Raw genomic sequence first — 17,500 nt, 5'->3', positions numbered from 1 at the left:
CCCCAACTCTATGGTTAAATGTAAGGGTTATCCCCCCCCCAACTCGATGGTTAAATGTAAGGGTTATCCCCCAACTCTATGGTTAAATGTAAGGGTTATCTCCCCCAACTCTATGGTTAAATGTAAGGGTTATCCCCCCAACTCTATGGTTAAATGTAAGGGTTATCCCCCAACTCTATGGTTAAATGTAAGGGTTATCCCCCCAACTCTATGGTTAAATGTAAGGGTTATCCCCCCAACTCTATGGTTAAATGTAAGGGTTATCCCCCAACTCTATGGTTAAATGTAAGGGTTATCCCCCCAACTCTATGGTTAAATGTAAGGGTTATCCCCCCCAACTCTATGGTTAAATGTAAGGGTTATCCCCCCCAACTCTATGGTTAAATGTAAGGGTTATCCCCCAACTCTATGGTTAAATGTAAGGGTTATCCCCCAACTCTATGGTTAAATGTAAGGGTTATCCCCCAACTCTATGGTTAAATGTGAGGGTTATCCCCCCCCCAACTCGACGGTAAACTTTAGGCATTTAATTCCTAATGGTTGAGAAACTAGCGCTCATCGACGCCTCTAGCGGACAGTTTTGAACTCATCTCCCGACGTCCTGCAGACCTGAAGGAACGTGGAATACGGCCTTGGGTCTGGTGTGACCTGGCTGATCAGCTGTAACTCTCTCCACTCCCATCAGAGAAGACCGAACACACACACACACACACCGTCTCTCACCATCGTCTCTCTTCCGCTTGCCGTCGTTAGCTGAGCTGATACCCAGAATGCCGCTGATGGAGTAGGAGGAGCCAGCCGAGTCACTGGTCACCGCAGAAACCTGTGTCGACGCCACCGACGACGCTGTGGAAAGTTAGGACATAGGTCACAATGCTACATAACACTCCATTATACTACATAACACTACATTATGTTACATAATGCTACATAATGTTACATAATGTTACATAACACTACATAACACTACATAATGTTACATAATGCTACATAATGTCACATAACACTACATAATGCTACATAATGCTACATAATGTTACATAACACTACATAACACTACATAATGCTACATAATGCTACATAATGCTACATAACACTACATAACACAACATAATGCTACATAATGCTACATAATGCTACATAACACTACATAACAATACATGACACTACATAATGCTACATAATGTTACATAACACTACATAACCCTACATAATGTTACATAACACTACATAACACAACATAATGCTACATAATGCTACATAATGCTACATAACACTACATAACACTACATGACACTACATAATGCTACATAATGTTACATAACACTACATAACACAACATAATGCTACATAATGCTACATAATGCTACATAACACTACATAACAATACATGACACTACATAATGCTACATAATGTTACATAACACTACATAACACAACATAATGCTACATAATGCTACATAATGCTACATAACACTACATAACAATACATGACACTACATAATGCTACATAATGCTACATAATGTTACATAACACTACATAACACTACATAACCCTACATAATGTCACATAACACTACATAATGCTACATAATGCTACATAATGTTACATAACACTACATAACACAACATAATGCTACATAATGCTACATAATGCTACATAACACTACATAACACTACATGACACTACATAATGCTACATAATGTTACATAACACTACATAACACAACATAATGCTACATAATGCTACATAATGCTACATAACACTACATAACAATACATGACACTACATAATGCTACATAATGTTACATAACACTACATAACCCTACATAATGTTACATAACACTACATAACACAACATAATGCTACATAATGCTACATAACACTACATAACACTACATAACACTACATAATGCTACATAATGTTACATAACACTACATGACACTACAAAATGTTACATAATGTTACATAACACTACATAACCCTACATAATGCTACATAACACTACATAACACTACATGACACTACAAAATGTTACATAATGTTACATAACACTACATAACCCTACATAATGTTACATAACACTACATAACACTACATAATGTTACATAACACTACATAACCCTACATAATGCTACATAACACTACATAACACTACATGACACTACAAAATGTTACATAATGTTACATAACACTACATAACCTTACATAATGCTACATAACACTACATAACACTACATGACACTACAAAATGTTACATAATGTTACATAACACTACATAACCCTACATAATGCTACATAACACTACATAACACTACATGACACTACAAAATGTTACATAATGTTAGATAACACTACATAACACTACATAACACTACATGACACTACAAAATGCTACATAATGTTACATAATGCTACATTTAAGTCATTTAGCAGACGCTCTTATCCAGAGCGACTTACAAATTGGTGCTTTCACCTTATGACATCCAGTGGAACAGCCACTTTACATAACCCTACATAACCCTGCATAATGCTACATAATGCTACATAATGTTACATAACACTACATAACACTACATGACACTACACAATGTTACATAATGCTACATAACACTACATAACACTATATAATGTTACATTGCCCGACTAGCATCACCACACTGGATGGTTCCGACCTTGAATATGTGGACACCTATAAGTACCTAGGTGTCTGGCTAGACTGCAAACTCTCCTCCTCCCGGGCAGCCGAGCGGAAATGGAGGAAAACTCGCCTCCCTGCGGACCTGGCATCCTTTCACTCCCTCCTCTCTACATTTTCCTCCTCTGTCTCTGCTGCTAAAGCCACTTTCTACCACTCTAAATTCCAAGCATCTGCCTCTAACCCTAGGAAGCTCTTTGCCACCTTCTCCTCCCTCTTGAATCCTCCCCCCCCCCCCCTCCTCCCTCTCTGCAGATGACTTCGTCAACCATTTTGAAAAGAAGGTCGACGACATCCGATCCTCGTTTGCTAAGTCAAACGACACCGCTGGTTCTGCTCACACTGCCCTACCCTGTGCTCTGACCTCTTTCTCCCTCTCTCTCCAGATGACATCTCGCGTCTTGTGACGGCCGGCCGCCCAACAACCTGCCCGCTTGACCCTATCCCCTCCTCTCTTCTCCAGACCATCTCCGGTGACCTTCTCCCTTACCTCACCTCGCTCATCAACTCATCCCTGACCGCTGGCTACGTCCCTCCCGTCTTCAAGAGAGCGAGAGTTGCACCCCTTCTGAAAAAACCTACACTCGATCCCTCCGATGTCAACAACTACAGACCAGTATCCCTTCTTTCTTTTCTCTCCAAAACTCTTGAACGTGCCGTCCTTGGCCAGCTCTCCCGCTATCTCTCTCAGAATGACCTTCTTGATCCAAATCAGTCAGGTTTCAAGACTAGTCATTCAACTGAGACTGCTCTTCTCTGTATCACGGAGGCGCTCCGCACTGCTAAAGCTAACTCTCTCTCCTCTGCTCTCATCCTTCTAGACCTATCGGCTGCCTTCGATACTGTGAACCATCAGATCCTCCTCTCCACCCTCTCCGAGTTGGGCATCTCCGGCGCGGCCCACGCTTGGATTGCGTCCTACCTGACAGGTCGCTCCTACCAGGTGGCGTGGCGAGAATCCGTCTCCTCACCACGTGCTCTCACCACTGGTGTCCCCCAGGGATCTGTTCTAGGCCCTCTCCTATTCTCGCTATACACCAAGTCACTTGGCTCTGTCATAACCTCACATGGTCTCTCCTATCATTGCTATGCAGACGACACACAATTAATCTTCTCCTTTCCCCCTTCTGACGACCAGGTGGCGAATCGCATCTCTGCATGTCTGGCAGACATATCAGTGTGGATGACGGATCATCACCTCAAGCTGAACCTCGGCAAGACGGAGCTGCTCTTCCTCCCGGGAAGGACTGCCCGTTCCATGATCTCGCCATCACGGTTGACAACTCCATTGTGTCCTCGTCCCAGAGCGCTAAGAACCTTGGCGTGATCCTGGACAACACCCTGTCGTTCTCAAATAACATCAAGGCGGTGGCCCGTTCCTGTAGGTTCATGCTCTACAACATCCGCAGAGTACGACCCTGCCTCACACAGGAAGCGGCGCAGGTCCTAATCCAGGCACTTGTCATCTCCCGTCTGGATTACTGCAACTCGCTGTTGGCTGGGCTCCCTGCCTGTGCCATTAAACCCCTACAACTCATCCAGAACGCCGCAGCCCGTCTGGTGTTCAACCTTCCCAAGTTCTCTCACGTCACCCCGCTCCTCCGCTCTCTCCACTGGCTTCCAGTTGAAGCTCGCATCCGCTACAAGACCATGGTGCTTGCCTACGGAGCTGTGAGGGGAACGGCACCTCAGTACCTCCAGGCTCTGATCAGGCCCTACACCCAAACAAGGGCACTGCGTTCATCCACCTCTGGCCTGCTCGCCGCCCTACCACTGAGGAAGTACAGTTCCCGCTCAGCCCAGTCAAAACTGTTCGCTGCTCTGGCCCCCCAATGGTGGAACAAACTCCCTCACGACGCCAGGACAGCGGAGTCAATCACCACCTTCCGGAGACACCTGAAACCCCACCTCTTTAAGGAATACCTAGGATAGGATAAAGTAATCCTTCTCACCCCCCCTTAAAAGATTTAGATGCACTACTGTTCCACTGGATGTCATAAGGTGAAAGCACCAATTTGTAAGTCGCTCTGGATAAGAGCGTCTGCTAAATGACTTAAATGTAAATGTAAATCTCCAATCGAAAATCAAATCAAGAGTCGGCTTTCTATTCCGCAACAAAGCCTCCTTCACTCACGCTGCCAAGCTTACCCTAGTAAAACTGACTATCCTACCGATCCTCGACTTCGGCGATGTCATCTACAAAATGGCTTCCAACACTCTTCTCAGCAAACTGGATGCAGTTTATCACAGTGCCATCCGTTTTGTCACTAAAGCACCTTATACCACCCACCACTGCGACTTGTATGCTCTTGTCGGCTGGCCCTCGCTACATATTCGTCGCCAGACCCACTGGCTCCAGGTCATCTACAAGGCCATGCTAGGCAAAGCTCCGCCTTATCTCAGCTCACTGGTCACGATGGCAACACCCATCCGTAGCACGCGCTCCAGCAGGTGTATCTCATTGAGCATCCCCAAAGCCAACACCTCATTCGGCCGCCTTTCGTTCCAGTACTCTGCTGCCTGTGACTGGAACGAATTGCAAAAATCGCTGAAGTTGGAGACTTTTATCTCCCTCACCAACTTCAAACATCAGCTATCTGAGCAGCTAACCAATCGCTGCAGCTGTACATAGTCTATCGGTAAATAGCCCACCCATTTTCACCTACCTCATCCCCATACTGTTTTTATTTATTTACTTTTCTGCTCTTTTGCACACCAATATCTCTACCTGTACATGACCATCTGATCATTTATCACTCCAGTGTTAATCTGCAATATTGTAATTATTCGCCTACCTCCTCATGCCTTTTGCACACATTGTATATAGACTCCCCTTTTTGTTCTCTACTGTGTTATTGACTTGTTAATTGTTTACTCCATGTGTAACTCTGTGTTGTCTGTTCACACTGCTTTGCTTTATCTTGGCCAGGTCGCAGTTGCAAATGAGAACCTGTTCTCAACTAGCCTACCTGGTTAAATAAAGGTGAAATAAATAAAAAATTAAAAAATAATGCTACATAATGTTACATAACACTAGATAATGCTACATAATGCTACATTATGTTACATAACACTACATAACAATACATGACACTACATAATGCTGCATAATGCTACATAATGCTACATAACACTACATAATGTTACATAACACTACATAATGCTACATAACACTACATAAGGCTACATAACACTACATAATGCTACATAACACTACATAATGCTACATTATGTTATATACCGCTACATAACACTACATAATGCTACATAACACTACATAAGGCTACATAACACTACATAATGCTACATTATGTTACATACCGCTACATAACACTACATAACACTACATAATGTCAATAGTAGTTCACTATATAGGGAATAGGGCTCTGGTCACTAGTAGTTCACTATATAGGGAATAGCACTCTGGTCACTAGTAGTGCACTATAGAGGGAATAGGACTATGTTCACTAGTAGTTCACTATATAGGGAATAGGGCTCTGGTCACTAGTAGTTCACTATATAGGGAATAGGGCTCTGGTCACTAGTAGTTCACTATATAGGGAATAGCACTCTGGTCACTAGTAGTGCACTATAGAGGGAATAGGACTATGTTCACTAGTAGTTCACTATATAGGGAATAGGGCTCTGGTCACTAGTAGTTCACTATATAGGGAATAGGGCTCTGGTCACTAGTAGTTCACTATATAGGGAATAGGGCTCTGGTCACTAGTAGTTCACTATATAGGGAATAGGACTCTGTTCACTAGTAGTTCACTATACAGGGAATAGGGCTCTGGTCACTAGTAGTTCACTATATAGGGAATAGGGCTCTGGTCACTAGTAGTTCACTATATAGGGAATAGGGCTCTGGTCACTAGTACTGCACTATATAGGGAATAGGACTCTGTTCACTAGTAGTTCACTATATAGGGAATAGGGCTCTGGTCACTAGTAGTTCCCTATATAGGGAATAGGGCTCTGGTCACTAGTAGTTTAGTATATAGGGAATAGGGCTCTGGTCACTAGTAGTCCACTATATAGGGAATAGGGTCCTGGTCTATAGTAGTGCACTATATAGGGAATAGGGCTCTGGTCACTAGTAGTTCACTATATAGGGAATAGGGCTCTGGTCACTAGTAGTTCACTATATAGGGAATAGGGCTCTGGTCACTAGTAGTTCACTATATAGGGAATAGGGCTCTGGTCTATAGTAGTTCACTATATAGGGAATAGGGCTCTGGTCACTAGTAGTTCACTATATAGGGAATAGGGCTGTGGTCACTAGTAGTTCACTATATAGGGAATAGGGCTCTGGTCACTAGTAGTTCACTATATAGGGAATAGGGCTCTGGTCACTAGTAGTGCACTATATAGGGAATAGGGCTCTGGTCTAGAGTAGTGCACTATATAGGGAATAGGGCCCTGGTCACTAGTAGTTCACTATATAGGGAATAGGGTGCCATTTGGGTTGCAATGTCCTCTATAAACCACCCTACAAAACATCCCTCCCTACAGAACCGCAAAATCTCCCTCCCTACAGAACCAAAGAACCTCCCTCCCTACAGAACAACAGAACCTCCCTCCCTACAGACACCAAAGAACCTCCCTCCCTACAGAACCGCAAAATCTCCCTCCCTACAGAACAACAGAACCTCCCTCCCTACAGAACAACAGAACCTCCCTCCCTACAGACACCAAAATACCTCCCTCCCTACAGAACAACAGAACCTCCCTCCCTACAGAACAACAGAACCTCCACCCTACAGAACAACAGAACCTCCCTCCCTACAGAACAACAGAACCTTCCTCCCTACAGAACAACAGAACCTCCCTCCCTACAGAACAACAGAACCTCCCACCCTACAGAACAACAGAACCTCCCTCCCTACAGAACTACAGAACCTCCCTCCCTACAGAACAACAGAACCTCCACCCTACAGAACAACAGAACCTCCCTCCCTACAGAACTACAGAACCTCCCTCCCTACAGAACAACAGAACCTCCACCCTACAGAACAACAGAACCTCCCTCCCTACAGAACTACAGAACCTCCCTCCCTACAGAACAACAGAACCTCCACCCTACAGAACAACAGAACCTCCCTCCCTACAGAACTACAGAACCTCCCTCCCTACAGAACAACAGAACCTCCACCCTACAGAACAACAGAACCTCCCTCCCTACAGAACAACAGAACCTCCACCCTACAGAACAACAGAACCTCCCTCCCTACAGAACAACAGAACCTCCACCCTACAGAACAACAGAACCTCCCTCCCTACAGAATAACAGAACCTCCACCCTACAGAACAACAGAACCTCCCTCCCTACAGAACAACAGAACCTCCACCCTACAGAACAACAGAACCTCCACCCTACAGAACAACAGAACCTCCCTCCCTACAGAACAACAGAACCTCCCTCCCTACAGAACAACAGAACCTCCCTCCCTACAGAACAACAGAACCTCCCTCCCTACAGAACAACAGAACCTCCCTCCCTACAGAACAACAGAACTACAGAACCTCCCTCCCTACAGAACAACATAACCTCCCTCCCTACAGAACAACAGAACCTCCACCCTACAGAACAACAGAACCTCCCTCCCTACAGAACAACAGAACCTCCCTCCCTACAGAACTACAGAACCTCCCTCCCTACAGAACAACAGAACCTCCACCCTACAGAACAACAGAACCTCCCTCCCTACAGAACTACAGAACCTCCACCCTACAGAACTACAGAACCTCCCTCCCTACAGAACAAGAAGAACCTCCCTCCCTACAGAACTACAGAACCACAGAACCACAGCACCTCCCTACAGACAGAGAAAGAGAGAGAACGACAAACCCTGAGGACCATGGAGAATGAGACTCTGTTCCTGGTTCAGTAACCATGGAGAATGAGACTCTGTTCCTGGTTCAGTAACCATGGGGAATGAGACTCTGTTCCTGGTTCAGTAACCACATGGAGAATGAGACTCTGTTCCTGGTTCAGTAACCATGGAGAATGAGACTCTGTTCCTGGTTCAGTAACCATGGAGAATGAGACTCTGTTCCTGGTTCAGTAACCATGGAGAATGAGACTATGTTCCTGGTTCAGTAACCACATGGAGAATGAGACTCTGTTCCTGGTTCAGTAACCATGGAGAATGAGACTCTGTTCCTGGTTCAGTAACCATGGAGAATGAGACTCTGTTCCTGGTTCAGTAACCATGGAGAATGAAACTCTGGTTCCTGGTTCAGTAACCATGGAGAATGAAACTCTGTTCCTGGTTCAGTAACCATGGAGAATGAGACTCTGTTCCTGGTTCAGTAACCATGGAGAATGAAACTCTGTTCCTGGTTCAGTAACCATGGAGAATGAAACTCTGTTCCTGGTTCAGTAACCATGGAGAATGAAACTCTGTTCCTGGTTCAGTAACCATGGAGAATAAAACTCTGTTCCTATTTCAGTAACCATGGAGAATGAAACTCTGTTCCTGGTTCAGTAACCATGGAGAATGAAACTCTGTTCCTGGTTCAGTAACCATGGAGAATGAGACTCTGTTCCTGGTTCAGTGACCATGGAGAATGAAACTCTGTTCTTGGTTCAGTAACCATGGAGAATGAAACTCTGTTCCTGGTTCAGTAACCATGGAGAATGAAACTCTGTTCCTGGTTCAGTAACCATGGAGAATGAGACTGTTCCTGGTTCAGTAACCATGGAGAATGAAACTCTGTTCCTGGTTCAGTAACCATGGAGAATGAGACTCTGTTCCTGGTTCAGTAACCATGGAGAATGAAACTCTGTTCTTGGTTCAGTAACCATGGAGAATGAAACTCTGTTCCTGGTTCAGTAACCATGGAGAATGAAACTCTGGTTCCTGGTTCAGTAACCATGGAGAATGAGACTCTGTTCCTGGTTCAGTAACCATGGAGAATGAAACTCTGTTCTTGGTTCAGTAACCATGGAGAATGAAACTCTGTTCCTGGTTCAGTAACCATGGAGAATGAATCTCTGGTTCCTGGTTCAGTAACCATGGAGATTGAAACTCTGTTCCTGGATCAGTAACCACAAGGTTTAATGAAACTCTGTTCCTGGTTCAGTAACCATGGAGAATGAAACTCTGTTCCTGGTTCAGTAACCATGGAGAATGAACCTCTGGTTCCTGGTTCAGTAACCATGGAGAATGAAACTCTGTTCCTGGTTCAGTAACCACATGGAGAATGAAACTCTGTTCCTGGATCAGTAACCACAAGGTTTAATGAAACTCTGTTCCTGGTTCAGTAACCATGGAGAATGAGACTCTGTTCCTGGTTCAGTAACCATGGAGAATGAAACTCTGGTTCCTAGTTCAGTAACCATGGAGAATGAAACTCTGGTTCCTGGTTCAGTAACCATGGAGATGTATTGAATCTCTTTACTTCCTGTTGATTTATCACTTCAATTATCACATTTTCTCATTCACTCTCTTCTCTTTTTTTCTCTCTCAGGAAACGAACACATTTTACCCTCCAATATTTTCATTAATCTCCAAATCCAAATGTTCAATTTTTCCGCCCTGGAGTCAAAACCATTTATCTGTGTAATCTGAGAGTGAGGTGTGTGTGTGTGTGTGTGTGTGTGTGTGTGTGTGTGTGTGTGTGTGTGTGTGTGTGTGTGTGTGTGTGTGTGTGTGTGTGTGTGTGTGTGTGTGTGTGTGTGTGTGTGTGATATTAATTTAGATTAAGTGACGGAGTGTGATTCTGAAGATTTGAGAGACACTGAAACACAATCCACTGGAGGCTAAAACAGCCATCACAGATAGAGAGAGGTGGAGGGGGGAGGAATGGGGAGGAAGGGGAGGGAGGGAGGGGGGGGGGAGGGAGGGAGGGAGGGAGGGGGGGGGAGGAAGGGGAGGAATGGGGAGAGTGGGGAGGTGGAGGGGGAGGGGGAGGGAGGGAGGGGGAGGAGGAAGGGGAGGAAGGGGAGGAATGGGGAGGAATGGGGAGAGGGGGAGGTGGAGGGGGAAGGAGGAGAGGGGAGAGAGAAGGGGAGGGAGAGAGGGAAAGAGGGAGAGAGATGAAGAGGAGGGGAGAGAGCAAGGGGGAGAGGAGGAGGAAGAGAGAGTGAAGGGGGGAGAGACAGAGTGGGGGGGGGGTAGGGGGCTTGTAAGGGTGACATAGGGTTATCATGAACAACTATTAAGGTGGTTATTAGCAGCTATAAAGGCTGACTTACCTAGGTTATGAGCAGAGAGAGGTCCTGACTTACCCAGATTATGAGCAGAGAGAGGTCCTGACTTACCCAGGTTATGAGCAGAGAGAGGTCCTGACTGACCCAGGTTATGAGCAGAGAGAGGTCCTGACTGACCCAGGTTATGAGCAGAGAGAGGTCCTGACTGACCCAAGTTATGAGCAGAGAGAGGTCCTGACTTACCCAGATTATGAGCAGAGAGAGGTCCTGACTTACCCAGGTTATGAGCAGAGAGAGGTCCTGACTGACCCAGGTTATGAGCAGAGAGAGGTCCTGACTGACCCAGGTTATGAGCAGAGAGAGGTCCTGACTTACCCAGATTATGAGCAGAGAGAGGTCCTGACTTACCCAGGTTATGAGCAGAGAGAGGTCCTGACTGACCCAGGTTATGAGCAGAGAGAGGTCCTGACTGACCCAGGTTATGAGCAGAGAGAGGTCCTGACTGACCCAGGTTATGAGCAGAGAGAGGTCCTGACTTACCTAGGTTATGAGCAGAGAGAGGTCCTGACTGACCCAGGTTATGAGCAGAGAGAGGTCCTGACTGACCTAGGTTATGAGCAGAGAGAGGTCCTGACTTACCCAGGTTATGAGCAGAGAGAGGTCCTGACTGACCTAGGTTATGAGCAGAGAGAGGTCCTGACTGACCCAGGTTATGAGCAGAGAGAGGTCCTGACTTACCCAGGTTATGAGCAGAGAGAGGTCCTGACTGACCCAGGTTATGAGCAGAGAGAGGTCCTGACTGACCCAGGTTATGAGCAGAGAGAGGTCCTGACTTACCCAGGTTATGAGCAGAGAGAGGTCCTGACTGACCCAGGTTATGAGCAGAGAGAGGTCCTGACTTACCCAGGTTATGAGCAGAGAGAGGTCCTGACTGACCCAGGTTATGAGCAGAGAGAGGTCCTGACTGACCCAGGTTATGAGCAGAGAGAGGTCCTGACTGACCCAGGTTATGAGCAGAGAGAGGTCCTGACTTACCCAGGTTATGAGCAGAGAGAGGTCCTAACTGACCCAGGTTATGAGCAGAGAGAGGTCCTGACTTACCCAGGTTATGAGCAGAGAGAGGTCCTGACTGACCCGGAGGCTGCTGGACTTTGGTCCTGATGATCCTACAAGAGAGAATACAAACCACGTAAGAGACTGTGTGTGTGTGTGTGTGTGTGTGTGTGTGTGTGTGTGTGTGTGTGTGTGTGTGTGTGTCTGTGTGTGTGTGTGTGTGTGTGTGTGTGTGTGTGTGTGTGTGTGTGTGTGTGTGTGTGTGTGTGTGTGTGTGTGTGTGTGTGTGTGTGTGTGTGTGTGTGTGTGTGTGTGTAAAGTGGCTGAGGCAGGCTGACATGGCAGAGGGGCCTTACACTTCCTGCTTGGCTGCTCATGCAAGTCCTCTCTTCCCACTTTCTCTCTTTCCTTTTCTCTCTGCCATTCTCTCTCCTTAAACCCTCTCTCTTTCTGTCCTCTGTCACTACCCCTCTCTGTCCTCACTATCCTCTCCCTCCTTAAACCTTCCCTCTCTCTCTCTCTGTGTCTCTCTCTCTCTCTCTCTCTGTCTCTCTCTCTGTCTGTCTCTCTCTCTCTCTCTCTGTCTCTCTCTCTCTCCCCTCTCTCTCTCCCTCTGTCTCTCTCTCTCTCTGTCTCTCTCTCTGTCTGTCTCTCTCTCTCTCTCTCTCTGTCTCTCTCTCTCTCTCCCCTCTCTCTCTCCCTCTGTCTCTCTCTCTCTCTCTCTCCCCTCTCTCTCTCCCTCTGTCTCTCTCAGGGGAAAGAAACAGTTGTCATCGTATCATGGTGTTGCACTACTGAGCTGAAGCTGAGCTACTGAGCTCCGTCATCACTACCCCTCTCTGTCCTCACTACCCCTCTCTGTCCTCCGTCATCACTACCCCTCTCTGTCCTCACTACCCCTCTCTGTCCTCACTACCCCTCTCTGTCCTCACTACCCCTCTCTGTCATCACTACCCCTCTCTGTCCTCACTACCCCTCTCTGTCCTCCGTCATCACTACCCCTCTCTGTCCTCACTACCCCTCTCTGTCCTCCGTCATCACTACCCCTCTCTGTCCTCACTACCCCTCTCTGTCCTCACTACCCCTCTCTGTCCTCACTACCCCTCTCTGTCCTCACTACCCATCTCTGTCCTCCGTCATCACTACCCCTCTCTGTCCTCTGTCCTCACTACCCCTCTCTGTCATCACTACCCCTCTCTGTCCTCACTACCCCTCTCTGTCCTCTGTCCTCACTACCCCTCTCTGTCCTCCGTCATCACTACCCCTCTCTGTCCTCCGTCATCACTACCCCTCTCTGTCCTCTGTCCTCACTACCCCTCTCTGTCCTCTGTCCTCACTACCCCTCTCTGTCCTCCGTCATCACTACCCCTCCCTGTCCTCTGTCCTCACTACCCCTCTCTGTCCTCCGTCATCACTACCCCTCTCTGTCCTCTGTCCTCACTACCCCTCTCTGTCCTCCGTCATCACTACCCCTCTCTGTCCTCTGTCCTCACTACCCCTCTCTGTCCTCTGTCCTCACTACCCCTCTCTGTCCTCTGTCCTCACTACCCCTCTCTGTCCTCTGTCCTCACTACCCCTCTCTGTCCTCTGTCCTCACTACCCCTCTCTGTCCTCCGTCATCACTACCCCTCTCTGTCCTCACTACCCCTCTCTGTCCTCCGTCATCACTACCCCTCTCTGTCCTCACTACCCCTCTCTGTCCTCACTACCCCTCTCTGTCCTCACTACCCCTCTCTGTCCTCACTACCCATCTCTGTCCTCCGTCATCACTACCCCTCTCTGTCCTCTGTCCTCACTACCCCTCTCTGTCATCACTACCCCTCTCTGTCCTCACTACCCCTCTCTGTCCTCTGTCCTCACTACCCCTCTCTGTCCTCCGTCATCACTACCCCTCTCTGTCCTCCGTCATCACTACCCCTCTCTGTCCTCTGTCCTCACTACCCCTCTCTGTCCTCTGTCCTCACTACCCCTCTCTGTCCTCCGTCATCACTACCCCTCCCTGTCCTCTGTCCTCACTACCCCTCTCTGTCCTCCGTCATCACTACCCCTCTCTGTCCTCTGTGCTCACTACCCCTCTCTGTCCTCCGTCATCACTACCCCTCTCTGTCCTCTGTCCTCACTACCCCTCTCTGTCCTCTGTCCTCACTACCCCTCTCTGTCCTCTGTCCTCACTACCCCTCTCTGTCCTCTGTCCTCACTACCCCTCTCTGTCCTCTGTCCTCACTACCCCTCTCTGTCCTCTGTCATCACTACCCCTCTCTGTCCTCCGTCATCACTACCCCTCTCTGTTCTCTGTCCTCACTACCCCTCTCTGTCCTCTGTCCTCACTACCCCTCTCTGTCCTCTGTCCTCACTACCCCTCTCTGTCCTCACTACCCCTCTCTGTCCTCCGTCATCACTACCCCTCTCTGTCCTCTGTCCTCACTACCCCTCTCTGTCCTCCGTCCTCACTACCCCTCTCTGTCCTCCGTCATCACTACCCCTCTCTGTCCTCCGTCATCACTACCCCTCTCTGTTCTTTGTCCTCACTACCCCTCTCTGTCCTCTGTCCTCACTACCCCTCTCTGTCCTCTGTCCTCACTACCCCTCTCTGTCCTCACTACCCCTCTCTGTCCTCCGTCATCACTACCCCTCTCTGTCCTCTGTCCTCACTACCCCTCTCTGTCCTCACTACCCCTCTCTGTCCTCTGTCCTCACTACCCCTCTCTGTCCTCCGTCATCACTACCCCTCTCTGTCCTCCGTCATCACTACCCCTCTCTGTCCTCACTACCCCTCTCTGTCCTCACTACCCCTCTCTGTTCTCACTACCCCTCTCTGTCCTCCGTCATCACTACCCCTCTCTGTCCTCACTACCCCTCTCTGTCCTCACTACCCCTCTCTGTCATCACTACCTCTCTCTGTCCTCACTACCCCTCTCTGTCCTCCGTCATCACTACCCCTCTCTGTCCTCACTACCCCTCTCTGTCCTCACTACCCCTCTCTGTCATCACTACCCCTCTCTGTCATCACTACCCCTCTCTGTCCTCTGTCATCACTACCCCTCTCTGTCCTCACTACCCCTCTCTGTCCTCCGTCATCACTACCCCTCTCTGTCCTCACTACCCCTCTCTGTCCTCTGTCATCACTACCCCTCTCTGTCCTCTGTCATCACTACCCCTCTCTGTCCTCTGTCATCACTACCCCTCTCTGTCCTCTGTCATCACTACCCCTCTCTGTCCTCTGTCCTCACTACCCCTCTCTGTCCTCACTACCCCTCTCTGTCCTCCATCCTCACTACCCCTCTCTGTCCTCTGTCCTCATTACCCCTCTCTGTCATCACTACCCCTCTCTGTCCTCTGTCATCACTACCCCTCTCTGTCCTCCGTCGTCACTACCCCTCTCTGTCCTCTGTCCTCACTACCCCTCTCTGTCCTCACTACCCCTCTCTGTCATCACTACCCCTCTCTGTCATCACTACCCCTCTCTGTCCTCCATCATCACTACCCCTCTCTGTCCTCTGTCCTCACTACCCCTCTCTGTCCTCTGTCCTCACTACCCCTCTCTGTCCTCTGTCATCACTACCCCTCTCTGTCCTCTGTCATCACTACCCCTCTCTGTCCTCTGTCCTCACTACCCCTCTCTGTCCTCACTACCCCTCTCTGTCATCACTACCCCTCTCTGTCCTCTGTCATCACTACCCCTCTCTGTCCTCACTACCCCTCTCTGTCATCACTACCCCTCTCTGTCCTCTGTCCTCACTACCCCTCTCTGTCCTCTGTCCTCACTACCCCTCTCTGTCCTCCGTCATCACTACCCCTCTCTGTCCTCTGTCCTCACTACCCCTCTCTGTCATCACTACCCTTCTCTGTCATCACTACCCCTCTCTGTCCTCTGTCATCACTACCCCTCTCTGTCCTCACTACCCCGCTCTGTCCTCTGTCATCACTACCCCTCTCTGTCCTCTGTCATCACTACCCCTCTCTGTCCTCTGTCATCACTACCCCTCTCTGTCCTCTGTCATCACTACCCCTCTCTGTCATCACTACCCCTCTCTGTCCTCTGTCATCACTACCCCTCTCTGTCCTCACTACCCCTCTCTGTCCTCACTACCCCTCTCTGTCCTCTGTCATCACTACCCCTCTCTGTCCTCTGTCCTCACTACCCCTCTCTGTCCTCATTACCCCTCTCTGTCCTCTGTCCTCACTACCCCTCTCTGTCCTCTGTCCTCACTACCCCTCTCTGTCCTCTGTCATCACTACCCCTCTCTGTCCTCTGTCATCACTGCCCCTCTCTGTCCTCACTACCCCTCTCTGTCATCACTACCCCTCTCTGTCATCACTACCCCTCTCTGTCATCACTACCCCTCTCTGTCATCACCCCTCTCTGTCATCACTACCCCTCTCTGTCATCACTACCCCTCTCCATCATCACTACCGCTCTCTGTCCTCTGTCATCACTACCCCTCTCTGTCCTCCATCCTCACTACCCCTCTCTGTCCTCACTACCCCTCTCTGTCCTCCGTCATCACTACCCCTCTCTGTCCTCACTACCCCTCTCTGTCCTCTGTCATCACTACCCCTCTCTGTCTTCTGTCCTCACTACCCCTCTCTGTCCTCACTACCCCTCTCTGTCCTCTGTCATCACTACCCCTCTCTGTCATCACTACCCCTCTCTGTCATCACTACCCCTCTCTGTCCTCACTACCCCTCTCTGTCCTCTGTCATCACTACCCCTCTCTGTCATCACTACCCCTCTCTGTCATCACTACCCCTCTCTGTCCTCACTACCCCTCTCTGTCCTCTGTCATCACTACCCCTCTCTGTCATCACTACCCCTCTCTGTCATCACTACCCCTCTCTGTCCTCTGTCATCACTACCCCTCTCTGTCCTCTGTCATCACTACCCCTCTCTGTCCTCTGTCCTCACTACCCCTCTCTGTCCTCACTACCCCTCTCTGTCCTCTGTCATCACTACCCCTCTCTGTCATCACTACCCCTCTCTGTCCTCACTACCCCTCTCTGTCCTCTGTCATCACTACCCCTCTCTGTCCTCTGTCCTCACTACCCCTCTCTGTCCTCACTACGGCTCTCTGTCCTCTGTCCTCACTACCCCTCTCTGTCCTCTGTCCTCACTACCCCTCTCTGTCCTCACTACCCCTCTCTGTCCTCACTACCCCTCTCTGTACTCTGTCATCACTACCCCTCTCTGTCCTCACTACCCCTCTCTGTCCTCTGTCATCACTACCCCTCTCTGTCCTCACTACCCCTCTCTGTCCTCCGTCATCACTACCCCTCTCTGTCCTCTGTCATCACTACCCCTCTCTGTCATCACTACCCCTCTCTGTCATCACTACCCCTCTCTGTCCTCTGTCATCACTACCCCTCTCTGTCATCACTACCCCTCTCTGTCCTCTGTCATCACTACCCCTCTCTGTCCTCTGTCATCACTACCCCTCTCTGTCCTCTGTCCTCACTACCCCTCTCTGTCCTCATTACCCCTCTCTGTCCTCACTACCCCTCTCTGTCATCACTACCCCTCTCTGTCCTCTGTCCTCACTACCCCTCTCTGTCCTCATTACCCCTCTCTGTCCTCACTACCCCTCTCTGTCA

At 48.7% G+C, this 17,500-nt stretch overlaps 1 protein-coding gene across 2 annotated transcripts in view; it reads right to left on the bottom strand.

Annotated features, from left to right (window-relative positions):
- LOC135569058 (paired box protein Pax-5-like) overlaps positions 1-17,500 on the bottom strand; it is a 144,805-nt gene that overhangs the window by 27,515 nt on the left and 99,790 nt on the right. For both annotated transcript variants that reach the window (XM_065015891.1, XM_065015892.1), the window contains exons 4-5: positions 11,960-12,024; positions 724-846 (exon numbers count right to left, since the gene is read on the bottom strand). In XM_065015891.1, coding sequence (XP_064871963.1) covers positions 724-846; positions 11,960-12,024 — 188 coding nt within the window. The remainder of the gene's footprint in view (positions 1-723; positions 847-11,959; positions 12,025-17,500) is intronic.

This window comes from Oncorhynchus nerka, unplaced genomic scaffold (assembly GCF_034236695.1).
Source record: "Oncorhynchus nerka isolate Pitt River unplaced genomic scaffold, Oner_Uvic_2.0 unplaced_scaffold_1228, whole genome shotgun sequence".
Classification (NCBI taxonomy): domain Eukaryota; kingdom Metazoa; phylum Chordata; class Actinopteri; order Salmoniformes; family Salmonidae; genus Oncorhynchus; species Oncorhynchus nerka.
This window is presented reverse-complemented; position numbering and strand designations above follow the sequence as displayed.